Source organism: Rhinolophus sinicus, chromosome 16 (assembly GCF_057876585.1).
Source record: "Rhinolophus sinicus isolate RSI-liver-muscle chromosome 16, RSI-T2T, whole genome shotgun sequence".
NCBI classification, from domain to species: Eukaryota; Metazoa; Chordata; class Mammalia; order Chiroptera; family Rhinolophidae; genus Rhinolophus; species Rhinolophus sinicus.
This window is the reverse complement of record NC_142516.1, coordinates 149,046,092-149,061,982: the sequence shown is the minus strand read 5'-3', so window position 1 is coordinate 149,061,982 and position 15,891 is coordinate 149,046,092. Positions and strand designations below refer to the sequence as shown.

General features: G+C 50.1%; 1 protein-coding gene across 2 annotated transcripts in view; it reads left to right on the top strand.

The window, feature by feature from the left end:
• The window catches only part of FARP1 (FERM, ARH/RhoGEF and pleckstrin domain protein 1), a 283,093-nt gene extending 269,268 nt beyond the window's left edge, over positions 1-13,825 (top strand). For both annotated transcript variants that reach the window (XM_088792816.1, XM_088792815.1), the window contains exons 20-27: positions 3,233-3,301; positions 3,522-3,611; positions 4,255-4,337; positions 4,419-4,531; positions 5,115-5,281; positions 10,143-10,250; positions 10,661-10,812; positions 12,283-13,825. In XM_088792816.1, the coding sequence (XP_088648942.1) occupies positions 3,233-3,301; positions 3,522-3,611; positions 4,255-4,337; positions 4,419-4,531; positions 5,115-5,281; positions 10,143-10,250; positions 10,661-10,812; positions 12,283-12,364 (864 nt within the window). In that variant the 3' untranslated portion in view covers positions 12,365-13,825. The remainder of the gene's footprint in view (positions 1-3,232; positions 3,302-3,521; positions 3,612-4,254; positions 4,338-4,418; positions 4,532-5,114; positions 5,282-10,142; positions 10,251-10,660; positions 10,813-12,282) is intronic.
• Positions 13,826-15,891: the final 2,066 nt, after the last annotated feature.

Here is a 15,891-nt window from a genome sequence, read left to right as displayed (position 1 = left end):
AGCACTGGCTTGGAGTAGGTGGCCCTGGGTTCAAATTCTAGCTCCCCCAGAGCTGGGATGTGTCAACCTATGGGAACGTTCCTTCTATAACAAAGGGATCCTATCCTCTCCCTCACAGATCATGAGGATCAAATGCGATTTAATGTGTAAAACTAACACAATAGATATGAATTATCTTCCCTTCCCCCGCCTCCATTTATTTGAACAGACTAAGTATACACTTAAAATGTTACTGGTTACATAGCACGGCACTGCAGAGGGCAGCGTAAGCATTTAGCCAAACATGGGCTCTGTCGTCCTTAACTCATCCCATGATTTGAGGCAAGTTTCTTAATCAGTTTCCTCATCTGAAAAATGAGGATGGTAATACTGAATTTACAGGCTCACGTATAGAGCTAATATACGCACCCAGCACATGTCAGGCACACACCACATGCTCAATAAAGGCAGGCCATTGTTGTTTATAAAAGTGAGGCTGGAATTGGGGTGCAGGTTACTGACTGCAGACCCGACTGAGGTGCGTGTTCTTTGGCTCATCAACTGGCTTCACAGCCGTTCATTGTTTCAAGTCAGCCCTGAGCAGCACAGGAAGGAGGGGTTAGGCCCTCAACAAAGCGAGTTCTAAAACGGGGCCTTCCACACCCCAAAGCCAATTGATTATCTTAATTAATTAATTTTAAATTATCAAATAGCCTGCCTAGTGCGTGAAAGGAAGGCTCTGACAGATTTGTCTACAGGTGGAATTTTAAAAATTAAGATTTTTAAAGGTGAGCAGATAATTTTAGAGACAACCCCCCCCCACACACACACACACACACACACACACCCCAACTAGCTGCAGTCGAATCTCTAACATGGCTTATGGCTTTCAGGCACAATCCCACTCACGTCTCTGGGGTACGTCTGTCATGGTGTCATGTCCTGGAAGGCAGGATTTTTCCCTGAGGCAAATAGGCCCCAGCACACTTGAGTCAGGCTTCCTGGGGGTGTTTCTCTATCCTAAGAATTATGTGCCTGAGAGAGAGTTTTTCCTGGACTAGCCTAGGTTACAGGAGCACATTATTTTTCATTAAACAGAACAGAATGGAAGCAGGGACTAGGGGGATAGGGGTGGGGCAGTCATTTGGTTAAAACTCAGAGGCCTGGACCTCTTTGACCTTCCCTCCAGAAGGAAGCAGCTTGAGTTTCAGGATATTGGGGGCCTTTTCTTTTTTCTCCTGTCCCATGGTTTTGAAAAATAAAATAAAATGAAAACAAACATCCTAGCTACGAGACCTTTCCATCTCCAGCCCTCAGACATTGGTGACTGAGTCCATGGCCCTTCTGCTCCCTGCCCCTGAAGCCCTTGGAACACAGACCCTTTTCTTTCTGCAGTGAGTGCCTCCTGCCACCCTGTCTTCTCATTTCCACTCAGGGAAAAGCCAAGGTCCCTAAGATTTGATAGAAAATAAATGTGTTCCAGCAGCGACCAATGTGCGAGGTAGGAACAGGAGTGATAGCAGCATGTGAGGGTCACTGTGCCTCATTCCCTGATAACCTGCAGTGATGAAAGCAGCCCCCAGGCACCGTTTCCTCATCTCACATCGTTTATATCTGATAACATCCATTCTGTGGCCCTGCAAGTATTTATTATGTTACTTTGTTGATCCCCAAAATATGTCAGTTGATTTATACCAGCAGACATGGTCTTTGATCCACATTTCCTAAAGGACCAAAGGAAGAGTTGAGTCAAGCCATGCAGAAGTCTATAGAATCAAAATGAGTTGGCTGAGTCCCTATTCTTGGCTCAGTCGCTACTGTGGGCACAGAAAAACCTGGTGGCAGGTGTTCCCGGAATCTATTATTATGTAACAAACTACCCCAATACTTAGAGGCTGAAAAAACCTTTTAGTATATGTCATGGTTTTGTGAGTCAGGAATTGGACAGGGCTGAGCCGGGTGATTTTTCAGCCAGGTGGTCTTACAACTTATGTGCAGCTCAGGGTTCCAAGAGCAATTGTTGCCTCTGCGACAAAACAGAGGCTATGTGCCATTTTATGACCTAGTCTCAGAGGTAACGTAGCATCACTTCCATACTCTATTGGTTTCCAGCCCACCTACATCCAAGAAAAGGGGACAGAGACCCCTCTTCTAATGGGTGTCCAAGAACTTGCAGCTATGTTTTAAAAACAACGCTGTGGAAAACAGTTTACCAGTTCCTCCATAAGTTAACTGTAGAATTTCCATATTACCCAGCAATTCCACTCCTGGGCATATACCCAGAAGAACTGAAAATAGGTGTTCAAACAAAACCCAGAACGTGAATGTCCATAGCAATACCATTCACAGTAACAGGTGAATAGATAAACAAAATGTGCTCCATCCATATGAAATATTTGGCCACAGAAAGGAATGAAGCATTGATACATACTACAACATGGAGGAAACTTGAAAACATTATGCTTAGTGACTGAAGCCAGACACAAAAGGCCACATGTTACATGATTAGGTCATATGAATTATCCAGACTGGGCAAATCCAGAGAGAAAAAGACAGATGGGTGGTTGCCAGGTGCTAAGGGGAAGGGAAGTGGGGAATGACTGCCTAAAATAGGGTACAGGGTTTCCTTTCGGGTGATGAAGTTTTGGACCTCGATAGTAGCGATGGATGCAAACTGTGAAGGCACTATTTTAAAAAATGCTAGTTTGTTTTTTTTAAGTGGCCTCAAGAATTTATGGTTCAGGAGAAAGAGTTCCTTAGACACATCTGCTTCTCGCTCTTTTATCCCAGGACCCTAGGACTAGTTTTTGAGAACCAGTGTTTTACGTCATGGAGAAGACTCCTCTATTCCTAGTATTCCTGTGTATGGCTTATCTGTCTTCCGGGCCCCTGCTGCCACTTTGTGTCTGGCTGGGTCCCTGTCCCCTCGTTCACAGTGGGAAGCCTGGGGGGCCTGGGAGTTAAGTGCATAATCACAGGCCTGGGTGTGAACCAGCCCCACCATGGGCAGCCATTGTGGTGATGCATCACTGTGAGTGATGGTTTCCTCTCTGTTACTGAAGCCGATAGTCCATCCCCACCTTGCAGGTTCCTGGGAAGGTGAGGAGCTTAGAGGCAGCTTGGCCCTCAGTAGATAGGAACTATGATCACCATGATTTTTAGCGTGAAAGGGAGCGTGGTGTAAGGAAGCCAGAATCTGTGTTGCCGCAGGTTTGCCCGCTCCCAGCCAACTCGGGGTCTGCTTTCTCTGCAGGAATTCATTCGCCTGGGAAGCCTCAGCAAGCTCTCCGGGAAGGGGCTCCAGCAGCGCATGTTCTTCCTGGTAAGTGAGCTCTTCATCCCATGTGATCCATGGGGTCACAGGAACGGGCCTCAGCAGCCTGAGGGGGGCACCTAGAAGGCCCGGGGAGCAGCCAGAGCTGCTCACACTGGAGTTGTTGAGATCAACGAATTATCATGCAAGATTTGGGAAATATACTTTCTGCACGTGGGTTTCACATGGTGCCCATGCATCTCAGCCGCACTTGTCCTTGCTCCTCTAGTTCAATGACGTCTTGCTGTACACGAGCAGGGGACTGACAGCCTCAAATCAGTTTAAAGTCCACGGGCAGCTCCCGCTCTATGGCATGACCGTGAGTATGCACCCAGGGCACGATGTCAGGGCTCTCCCCTGGGGCTGCCTGCAGTTTGTGGGCCAGGCTAATGGGAGCAAGAGCCAATGACAGTGAAGTGAGGAGGGAAAAGGAGGAACTTGACAAGGAAGTGGGAGCGTCACAGGTGCTGTGGGAAAGCTGGGCCTTGTTAGGGCTCCCCTAGAGGGACTCTGGGACCTGCTCCTCTCCTGCAAACTGATGTGGCCATGCAGTGTGAATTTGCCTCACTGCCTTGTGCCTGGCCCTGGGGGCCCGGAAAGAAAATCCTCACCATCCACATGGAGTACTGGAGCCCATTCTGGACCAGGGACCCACCTGTCCTTCCCCCAAGATATGCTCATGGACGAGGTCTCCATATTTTATGACCCTTGGTTGGCAGGAGGCTAGTCAGCGCAGGATTATTTCCCTGGCTTATAACCACACTCTCCTCAGTGGTTGGATAAAAGGAAGCTTATGGGCTCTGCCAAAAAAGTTCAATGCATTTTGATCTTTCTTTCACCTTTCCAACTGTAATTTCTCTAACTTGGTTCTCCAAGCTGTAGCCATTTTAGTGAACGTTTGAAAATGCAGTGAGTGTCTCGCTCACTTCTCGGTAGTAATGTTATGAACACTCATCCCACAGATAGAGAAGAGCGAAGACGAGTGGGGCGTGCCCCATTGCCTTACCCTGCGGGGCCAGCGGCAGTCCATCATTGTGGCCGCCAGGTAACTCGGGAACCTGACCTCTTACCCGTTTACCCTTTCACCTGCTGTGGGGTAAAAACCTGACGTCCGTCTCTTCTTCAGTTCTCGGTCTGAGATGGAAAAGTGGGTTGAGGACATACAAATGGCCATTGATTTGGCAGAGAAAAGCAGTGGCCCCACTCCCGAGTTCCTCGCCAGCAGCCCCCCTGACAACAGTAAGTGTGGAGGGAAGCTTTCCCAGGGCCAAATGCGGCCCCAGGGCCTCAGGAGTGAACCATGGAGCAGGGAGACAGAGTGGTACAGAGTCACAGTGGTACAGTGCATTTAAAGTCACCTTACCCTGTGGGCCTCATATCCATGGTCCACATTTGTGTTTAAAGCTAAAAATCAAGGAACTTCCACTTCCTCATAGTAAAAAAAAACATTAAAAAAAAGATTAAATCTGTGAGGCAGCAGCAGGGGAGTCTTCTCTGGGCCAGCAGGCTGCTTGTCACGCAGAATGTCGGTATCTCAGGACAGAAAACAAGGCCATCCACATTGCTGGACGAGCACTTGGGGGGCCCAGTGTCCAGGTGTGGTAGGGGCTCCCTAGCACAGGGGCTGGTGGGACGCCCTGCTTCTGGGGTGGGGCCCTGAGAAACAGACGTCTGCTCGTGTGATTTCCTGCCCGGTGGGTGCCTGTGGGTCCCCAGGGCCAGATCGAGGTGAGGCCCACTCAGCTCGCGGGAGGGTTCAGGGAAGGGCGCCTTCTTCTGGCGAGCAAAGCTCAGAAGCACTGCCTTTTGCTGCATCGCGCAGAGTCCCCGGACGAGGCCGCCGCGGCCGATCAGGAGTCGGAGGACGACCTCAGCGCCTCGCGCACCTCCCTGGAACGCCAGGCCCCGCACCGTGGCAACACCATGGTGCACGTGTGCTGGCACCGCAACACCAGCGTCTCCATGGTGGACTTCAGCGTGGCCGTGGAGGTACCTGCCGGGCGCTCAGAGGGTGGGGGCGGGGGCGGGCGCGATGATGTTTGTTCTTCTGAGCATGCGCGCTCGGCCTCTCATTTGGGGGAGCATTGACCCGTGAATGCCAACGCCTCCCTCGGCCTTCATTCATCTCCACGGCCGCCTGTGTAGTGATCATTTTTTTCTGTTCTCGGGCCATCTCCACCCTTTTCTTTCCTCTCGTGGACTTAGCCGTGTGTCTGTGGCAGAGAGGCCTACAAACGGGTCCCCAGGACAGGTAGATGGAGAGCTCCAGGTTGCCACGTCCTGGAGCAGCCACCGCCCCACCCCACACACCCGAAATCAGGTGCAGGGAGGCAGGAGGGTCAGAAAGCTGGAAAGGAGCCAGGGCCATGTCACCTGTAGTTCACGTAAGAACCTCTGGGCGTTGTCTTCGGGGATGGTGCCCTCCCGATTGTGACTGTGACTCTTCCAGAACTTTCCCGTCCCCATTCCCTAAGCATCCTCCAGGTCAGGTCCATAATCCCTAACCTTTCATAAAATTATCAAATTCAGAAAGCTCTGACGCCACGAAGTCCTCTTCACGTCCCATTGGCAGCAGAGTCTGTGACCTGAGTAGTTAGGAGGCTGGGCATTGTGTGTTGTGTGAACATTCATGTTTCACTGTATGGCCATCATGTCTGGTTCTGGGCTGCTGCCCCCGAGCCCACTGCCAGCAGTGCCTTATAGTAGAGGCACGTGCTTATCTTTCTAAAAGTTCTGAATTTCTAAAGATACCTGGCCCCCAAAATGGCCCAAAAAATGTCACGTAGGAGACTGTGAGCCAAGAATAGCAGTTTGCATTTTGAACCAACAGTGTTAGGAACGTGCCAACCATTTCTTGATGGGATTCTCTGAGATTGCCTGGAAGTGACCTGCACAGGTCCATGAAGCTTATCTCAGTTCCCTGCTATACTGTTCTAAACCTCGTGCCTGCTGAAAACATCCGCAAGGGGACGTGCCTGAGGCGTGGGCTCCCTTGGCTGCACCTGGCCTGTCAGCGGCTGTGAACACTCCCTCTCCTGTCCCCTACAGGGACAGTGACAGGCTCAGTGTACTCAGTGTTCTCTTTCCCTTACACAGCTTGCAAAGCTTGCCAGAGATTTCTTCTGGTGGACAGGGATCTTTTCCCAGCACGGGGTGGGTGCAGGAAGAATCAGTGACTGTCTGATGGGGAAAACGCTTCACATGTCCAGTCTAGCGAAGCTGGTGGAAGTGCAAAGCTGTGAAAAAGAACTTGTCTGTCTCGCTTTATACCAACCTTTGTGGGTATTGTTAGTGCTGTCAGGTGTGGGCATTCGGTGGGCTTGAAACCGTTTTAATACCAAGGCATGGAGGTCATTCAGGACTGCAGCGAACAGGTAGGTCCTGGGCGGCCCAGCAACAGTTCAAGGCCAGCTTTTGGGGCGACAGGCCTGCACAGCTAGTCCTTTGTCTACATAATCAGGTGAGTTTGAGCCAGGCCAGCAAACTGTGGCCCACAGGCCACATCCTGCCCACCCCTGCGTGTTTACAGCCTGTGAACCAAGAACAGGGTTTTGCATTTTGAATGGTTACTACAAGTATCTTTGATTTTTGCCTCTTTGCCCTAAAAGCCTAAAATATTTACTATGTGGCCTTTGGAGGAAGAGTTTGCCAAGAACTATAGAGCATGAAAGCAAGCCCCTGGGCTGTGGTTTTAAGGTGGCAAAAATGCAGGTTAAAGAATTGACTTGTATGTCACTCTGCCAATATCCCTCCCTTGCCAGGACCCCCTCCCAAGGCGTATGCCTTCAGTCTGGTGTCTGGGGCGGCTCCTTGGGTGCCACACATCCCTCACCCCCCTCACTGGCAGACGGGCCCCGTTCTCCCAGGGCTGCTCGTCCCACTGCATGATGGAGGGGAAGCAAGCAGCTCCTTTCCCCTTGATGTGCTTTCTCGTAGTCCTCCTCTCTCTGTTTCTTGCCTCCGATTGTCTCTGTAGGACTTGTGTGGGCAGAAATGAGGAACAGAGACGTTTGGGGACAGTGCAAACATGAGCTGAAAGTTTGTGTGCAAGCCAGTGAGCATTGGAGCTGACATCAGACCGGGGGGAGTCTGACGCTGCGATGGCCAGTGCAAAGCCTTGCCTGCTTAGGGTTCTGAGTTTTCAGGACTGGAGTTAAGGGGTGGTGGATATCTGGGAGAGAGGTGGGTGTTATTAACAGTCTGCATACAGGTAAGGACCAGGAGTATGGGACAACACTGAGGAGAATCGGGTGGGGACTCTCATTAGCTGTCTGTGGCTGTCATACCACAAACGGGTTAATGGAAGTGTATCCTCTCTCCGTGCTGGAGGCTGGCTAGCAGCCTGAGACCAAGCTGTTAGCAGGACTGGCTCCTCTGGAGCCCCCGGGAGGTCTGCTCCATACCTCTCTTGGATTCTGGTGATTGCCAGCAATCCTTGGCGTTCCTGGGCCTGTAGACGGATGTCTAAGGCCTGCGTCTGTGTTCAAATGGCCTCTTCTTACAAACACAAGTCACTGGGATTAGAACCCATCCTACTCCAGTATGACTTATCTTGATCACATCTGCAAAGACCTGATTTCCATTCAAATAAGGCCGCCTTCACAGGTACCAGGGCTTTGGACTTGAACATCTCTTTTGAGGGGGGGACATATTTCAGTCCACAACAGGGACAGAGCAGTTTGGGAGCCAAGAGGGAGAGGAGGGCACTGGGAAAGGTAGCAAGGAAATGAGGCGTCAGCTGGTCTGGGTTCAAGGATGACGACCTCTCCTGTGAAAGCAGGTGGAGACTGATCCAGGTTGGGGGCCGACCTGAGTTGTCTGCATAGACAAAACGGTTCAGCCTCGAGAGCAGTGACAGGAGAGAGAGTAGAGCTTAGGGGACCAGGTGCCAAGTGAGAGACTGAAATGTACTGGAGCAAAGCCAAGGGGAGCAAGTTTTGGGAGGTTTGGCAATTTCAGGGGCCGCTGGGACCGCAAGGAAAGGCCAGTGGGTACGATTATTCAAAAATACCTAGGCGATTAGGATGGCAAGGCCAGGGGTTTATTCAGAGCTTTTACCCTGGTGTGTTCCAGAGAGGATTTGAGGCAGCTGGCAGAATTTAGAGTGTTCTTGGGAACCTACCTAGTATCCAGTGTGTACAGCACAGTGGGACTGGCTCTTGTTCCAAAGGTAACAGCAGCTAAGAGAAATATCTTAGACTCTGGAGGAATTTATTTGATTCAATATAAATCTAAGAAGTATAAGGAAAACCTGCTACTCTCTTCACCTCCGCACTGTGACTTGCGTATAATCACGAGTGATGTTACAGAAGCATTACAACCCCAACTCTGGCTGTGCCATCCAGCACCTGCTTGGAAATCAGAGCGCCCCACTTTCTTGTGCCTTTCTATCAGTGGATGAATGGCAGCCAGAAAGGGTGATAGATGGTGGTCTCTGCCTGGGGGACTAGGACACCCCCTCCCCACTCAGTCCAGCTTAGCCCCAGGCCACATGGACGAGCTGTCTGTCCACTTTCTTCGTCCTATCTCCCCATCAGACTGTGAGCAACTTGAGGGCAGACATTTTAAAACTCCTGCCATAGAGACCTTACTTATAGGAGCACTTAAAAATGCTTATTGGATTAAACACAAACTATTGGAAAAGTACCAACGGGATAAAATAAAGTTAGACTCAGGTACATTTTTATATATCTTTTTTAGTGGTGGTATGTGGTAAACTTGGCCATTTAACCATTTTTAAGTGAATAATTCAGTGACAGGAAGTGCGACCATCACCACCATCCGTTTTCCTGTTCTGTTGATTCTCCCTGGTAATAAGCTGCCAGCTTGTCAGGGACGCAGACAGGCCTTCGGTGTCCTCTTTACAGCCAGTGACACTGCGGGGCTTTGGGCAGTGGGCCAGGACACACACGCTCTGCTGTTGGCGTCCCACCGCAGCCGCCTGGGAGTTCGCAGCACCTCTCTGTGCCTGCAGCTCCTGGGGGTCTCCGGGAAACCACAGGAGCTATGGACTTAGAGCCAGGCGTGCCAGGGGCATCCTGGTTTACACGTGTAACTCGTCCTTTATCTCCTGGGGAGGTCACTTCTCTCCCAAAGCCCAGTGTTCTGCCTGGGCCACTAGATGGCAGCCAGGAGCTGCTGGTGCGAGGCTCAAGAGGGCTTGTTGTTGGGGATTGGCTCCTCACCTGCGGCTGCCACAACAAAGCACCGCCAATTGGGCAGCTTAAATCAATTTGTCCCAGCATCTGGAGGAAAAGTCCGGAATTCAAGGAGTCTAGAGGGCCAAGCTCCCCCCAAAAGCTATAGCATCTCTTCCAGCATGTGGTTTGCTAGCTGTCCTTGTTCTTTGGCTTATAGATGCATCGCTCCAGTCTCTGTCCCCACAGGGCACTGCTTCTGTGTCCCTCCTCTCTATAAGGGCATCAGTCATAGTGGGGTAAGGGCCTAACTTATTCCAGTGTGATCACCTCTTAACTAAGTGTACCTATGAGGACCCTGTTTCCAAATAAGGCCCCATTCTGAGGTACTGAGGTTATTAGCACATCTTTGCAGGGTGAGGGGTATTTGACCCATAATAGGTGACAAGAAAAAGTAATCCAATCAGGCTCATTAAGTCTAACTCCCAGGGGCACCTCCATCTACTAGGGAGAAATGCCTTTTTCTTCAGACAGTTGCAGGACGCCTGCTACCGGAACCCCCGTCCACGCCTGTGGACCCCAGTATAGGCGGGGTCTGTCCACTGAGGCGCTCGCTGGACGGCGAAGACCGAGTGTCCTTCCCACAGGACCAGGCTACGTCCCGCTGGTGGGGATCCCATTTGTGCTCCTTACAGGCCCTACTTGTCTTTCAGAATCAGCTGTCTGGGAACCTGCTAAGGAAATTCAAAAACAGCAACGGGTGGCAGAAGCTGTGGGTGGTGTTCACGAACTTCTGCCTGTTCTTCTACAAGTCACACCAGGTACGTGCCGCACACAGGGCAGGTGGCCTTGGGGACCCCCACACAGCACCCTCCCCCTGCTAGGAGGAAGAACTTTGCCCTTGAGCCACAGCCAGGCATGGAAGCCAAGTATTAGCAGGGGGCCTGCAGACCAAGGTCATGCCCATGGGACCCTCGACGCTAAGCGAAGGCTGACACCCGTTTGCAGAAGGACCACTTCAGCCTTGAAAAGGGCCAGCTGGCTGCTCAGTGGCCAGGGAAGGGGGGATGATTTATTTGATGGCTCATGTCCTGGATACACTAGCTGGGCTACAGAGCATTGGCCAAGACCAGCTGCCGTGCTTTCCAGAGTTGCTTTGGGGTAAGAGGCTGCAGCCAGGCTCAAAGCCTGTGGCCACCTCTCCAACGCCACTTCTGTTGACCGTTTCCAGGACAATCACCCCCTCGCCAGCCTGCCTCTGCTTGGATATTCGCTCACCATTCCCTCGGAGTCTGAGGAAATCCACAAAGACTACGTGTTCAAGCTACATTTCAAGTCCCACGTGTACTACTTCAGGGCTGAAAGTGAATACACGTTTGAAAGGTAAATGTTTCCCTCTGCACAGGGTGCCTGCGGAAAAAGGACACTCCTCTGCTAAACAGTAAGATTTCTCCCGAGAGTGGGTGAGGCTCTCCTACAGCCCACTGTGGGCACTCACTGCCTTCCAGAATGTGCTTTTCCTTCTAACCCTGGCAATTGCTTAGAATAACCCTGAGGTCCATCTGCCAGAGTCCACTTCTGTTCTCACAGAAGCAAGTGGAACCATGATTCCCTGGAAAATCGCCTCAGTCCTTAACCTGTACAGTAGAAGTTAATGCTACACACACTGCACTTTTAAATCTCTAACACGTGCAATCTAGGGCTTCAGTAATTTATCCCTAACATTCCTGACTGGACTATGGCCAAAAGGCTGTTTCCGGTCAAGGGATCACATGAAGAAGGGAAAGAATCTAGTGCTTCCCAGTTACCTTATTAGTGAGACCCAGGGGCAGCCATCTTCCTGGAGACAAAAAAAGTCAACTGGGAGAGCCAGGCCCTCACGTTTGACCAGTGGCTTCTGTCTGTCCCTGGCCTCGGGCTGTCCTCGGTTGCACAAGCAGTGGTCACTCCTGAACCACCACCTTCGAGGGTCCACAGGGCAGCAGCAGTCACCACCCCACGTAGGGAGAAACCTCTCTCCCGACCAGGCAGTTGACAGGGCAGTAACTCGTTCCCTCACTACCCACAAGCATTTCTAATCAAAGCGCAATCCCCAGTGAAGTTAGCAGGTTGAAACCTCCCGGGACAGCAGTCTCTAAGCTCCAGCGCTTGAGCAGTGAGCCCAGGGACAGCACTTCTCAAATTGGATCCTGCACAATTCATCCACGTTGGGATCTTGTCACTGTTGTGGCAAGGATCGTTTCGCCTTGCAGTGGTGAGATCCCAAAAAGACCTGGTTCGGGGATGTCTAAAGCCAGACTGTAAACTTCATGAAGGCAGGAACCTCGGCACTACTGACATTTTAGACCAGGTAATTCCTAGTTGAGGAAGTAGGGTCTCTCCTGTGCTCTGTAGGATGTTCAGCGACACCCCTAGCTTCTATACACTACGTCCCAGTTGCACCCCCTCGTGACAACCAAAAATATCTCCAGACAATGCCAGTGTCCCCAGGGTATCTGAAAACTACTAGTACAGCAGAAATACTCAAACGTACGTGTAACATGGAACTCCCACTAAGCATGCGTGTCACCTCTAACTGCCCCAGCTGGAGTGTGCTGCTGTGTGACCCCGCCAGGGCACAGCCATCGCGGCGCTTCTGGTTATCCGGAACAGAAGCACGCCCAGGCCAGCGGTTCGCTTTCACTGCATGGTGCTAAGAGTCCGTGCTAAGAACTCTTCGTGCACTAAATGGCAGGTTCCACACCAGGCAGTAGTCACTGCTGCAGTCGTTTCAAAGTCATGGCTGCCCAGTGTCATGAAGCTGTAACAATGTTTCTAAGACGTGGCCCCTGACAGTTGCTTTGCTCGTTTTAGGTGGATGGACGTGATCCGAAGTGCCACCAGCTCGGCCTCGCGGGCCCACGTTCTGAGTCACAAAGAATCTCATGTGTATTGATGACAGGACATACCTGTTGATTGTTTCAGCAGTGGCTGCTTTCCTGGAAGACATTTATTTTCTGTATTAATGAAGCCTAGTAAAATTAACACCTGTCTGGAAAACACGGTTTTACAGCAACTCATCTGTCCCTGCAGAACCATTCTTAACCTTGTCTTTTCAGCTGTTAACCGCTCATCTGAACGGAACTGTGCTCCCACCTCCAATGCTGGTGGCGTTTTGGCTGTCATTCTCTTGATGGGCTGTTTTTAGCTTGTGCCAGTATTAAAACATTGTCATTAATATAGTGCCAAATGACAATTTTTCCTCCACGACTGCACCTTAAAAGCAGTACAAACACATCTGTTCAACCAAAAGACAGGGCAAACACTTCCTTTTTTATAGGCTGCTGCATTTTAAAAAATGGGTTTTCCAGTGTTTGCAATACACATAGCACAGTCTTAAGCAAATGAGATCATTTTCAGATTTCGTTTTTTTTTTTCAATCTTTCTACTTTTATAATAATAGGAAGTTAGTGGGATTTACTCCTCTGATTTGTTAGCAATTTGTACCACACGACGTTCCACTTTGGGGTCTCGTGCTCCAAGGAAACGCTGGTTACTAGACCAACATTTTGGCGCAAGTTGACCAAATTGTGTGAGTGATAACCTGTTTACCAACTGTAGTGGGTTGTTGTCTGTTATGAAATCAGAAACCCAGTGTGCTCTCTAGACTATCACTGTACTGTGAGTGGTGTATACAATGGGAAGGTATTAAGCTGTGGTGTTTGCTGTCTGTTTCACACGCATGAAAACCTGTATGTGAATAATCAGGGCCATTTGTGGTATGTTATGTCACGGAGAGTTTTTGTGAGCTTCCAATGGATGCAGAAGCACCATACGTCATGGTGCGTCGTCCCCTGGCACCCATCGTCATACCTACCTATAACCTGCTGCAACTGTGGTTTGCAACTGCACATTCAATAGTAGTATATATTGTGCCTGTCTTCAAAAACCATTCTTTTTTCTTTTTTATACTCATTCCCCCAGGTATGGGATATCAACAGTAGGACATTGCACATCCTTGACAGTCGAACTACACAGGGAACATGTTTCTAGTAACTGCTGGGGCCCACGAGTCAAAATCTGTTTGCCTCCTCTCTGTGGAGATGGGGTGGCAGCTATTCCCTAAGTTCTCAAGCCCTTTCTGACACAGTCCAGAGGGCGCGGCCAACCCAGCCCAGTTCTCTTCCAGGGCCCTGCGCCACACCTGAGAAAGCCCCTACCTGAGAAACACAGGACTACCCCACTCTGCGGAGCTGTGACTGACTTATGTGGGAATGGCAGTGTGCAAATGGACGAGGAGCTTGAGATGTTAGTCATTTGCCTTACAAGATGTACCAGATGGTTTTAAGTACTAACAAAAGGGAATAAAAATACCTCACGCCACAATCCAGCATATTGAAGTTTTAAGGCAAAATAACTCACCTTGTCTCTTGTCTTTATTTTCATCTAATTCCGGTTGGTGCCTCTGCAGGTGAGGGGTGGAGTTCGCTGGTCACTGCAGGGTGGGTGTGAAAGAAAGACAACTCAACTGCTCAGATAACATTTTGAAAAACGCGGTATTTTAGAGGCTACCTGCTTCTCTCACCTTGGCACGGGGAAGCGGTACACGCCTAGGAGACTGATCTTCAGTGGCGAGAAAAGACAAGGTCTGAAACCCAAAGGGGGGAGAGGGTGGGTAAAGCAGAGAGGGAGGGGCTACCTGCCACTTCCTCTGGGAACAGGGTCCTGGACACAAGTTAGCTCCCCGAGGCTTCTCCCACATCCCAGGGGCAAGCCCAACACCCTGAAAAGGTAACGCTTGACTCCATCTGACCCAGTCACCAAGCAGCCGAGATGGCAGAGGCAGAAAATTCTCCCTCCCGAAGTCACTAAATTCTACAAGGCTCGGGGGTGAGGTGGCCTCTTGCTTCAGTGTTTCTGAATGACTCCAAACCACGTGGCTGACCCTTCCGGTTCCAATCTATGAGTAGCACCTGGGCTCCCCTGTGACTTCAAAGAAAAGCTAAGTTTTCAAATCATGTGGGTAAGTCAGATGACTGCCAAGCTGCCAGGAACAGTTTCAGATACAGCAGCCTGAATGGACTAAAGACAGGGCAACAAAAACACCATAGGCTGGTGGCTTACACACAACAGAAATTTCTCTCGCAGTTCTGAAGGCGGCAAGTCCAAAATCAAGGTGCCGGCAGATTCAGGGTCTGGTGAGGACCTGCTTCTGGGTTCAGCGAGCTGGGTATGTCCTCACGTGGTGGAAGGGGCAAGGGACCGCTACAGAGTCACAAGGGCACTGCTCCCACCAGAAGGCTTCCACCTTCCCTAGTCACTTCCTCCTAATACCATCACATTGGGCATTAGGACTTCAACATAAAATTTGGGGCGGACACAACATTCAGTCCATTCCCTCTACACGCAAGACACAAAATTACAAAAACCACCGTGTTCTGTGAACTTTATTGACCCCTGCCTGGTACAGTACCTGTGCTTAACACGTTGCGTACGGATCACGAGAATCTTCACGAGGGATTTAAACCCCGCCGTATGCAATGTGTTAAGAACACGCCCTGCAATACTCCCGATTTATTGCCGTATTTTACAGCGGAAATACAGAAGCCATATTTTTAAGGAAGAAACTATAAAAATACTTATGGACAGACCGTATGTTTTGCCAAAAGAACGGTACAAACTACTACATGAAGAACTAAGGGAGATACTCCATAGGACCAACTCGAGAACGAAACTGTCAGATTCGGAAGGTGTGGGCCACTTGGTTACATCAAGACTGACTGTTAGGGTACCCAGACCTCCCAGTTTACACTGGTGGCCCCCTCGCGCAGTACGGCCATCCAGGACACAGACGACTTCATAAAGCCATAAACCCCAGCCAGCACAGCCACTGCCTGTTTCCCACGGCAGCAGCTGTGCTGCTGTGAAACCACCCCCACACTAAGCACAGTACCACCACCATCTGCAGTCTCCAGGTGGATAAGCTGTCAACTGCTCGGGTTGGGCGTTGACGGGCTTCCAAGTGTTAATAAAACCATCTTGAATGCTGAGCTCACAGGTCTGGCTAAACACCAACAGCAGTTTATATTGTCGGAGGCAGGTCCCATGGTAGCTCTGGTACGCGGTCTGTCTTTTAATAAAGGACTTAAAGTGGATACACAAATGCTAGCTCCTTGGCTAAATAAGATGCCCTTAAAAACACATCAGCTGAGGTTGTGTCTACACCAAATAACAAATCAGAAGAGACTGTAAAAGGAGGTAATCCACATTTAAAATCCAGTCAAACCACATTTTCCCCAAGAAGCTTAGTCAACAGAAGACACTCCCAATAAACTAAGTTAATTTGCTGCTGTAACCGGGACGCGGTGTTGTGTATTCCAGTCTAGTTGATTGCAGAAAATCAACTAACCGTTCCCACCAATATGCTTAATTGGAATACAGTCTACCTAGGAGCATAACCATCACTCGTATTTGAGACTGGCC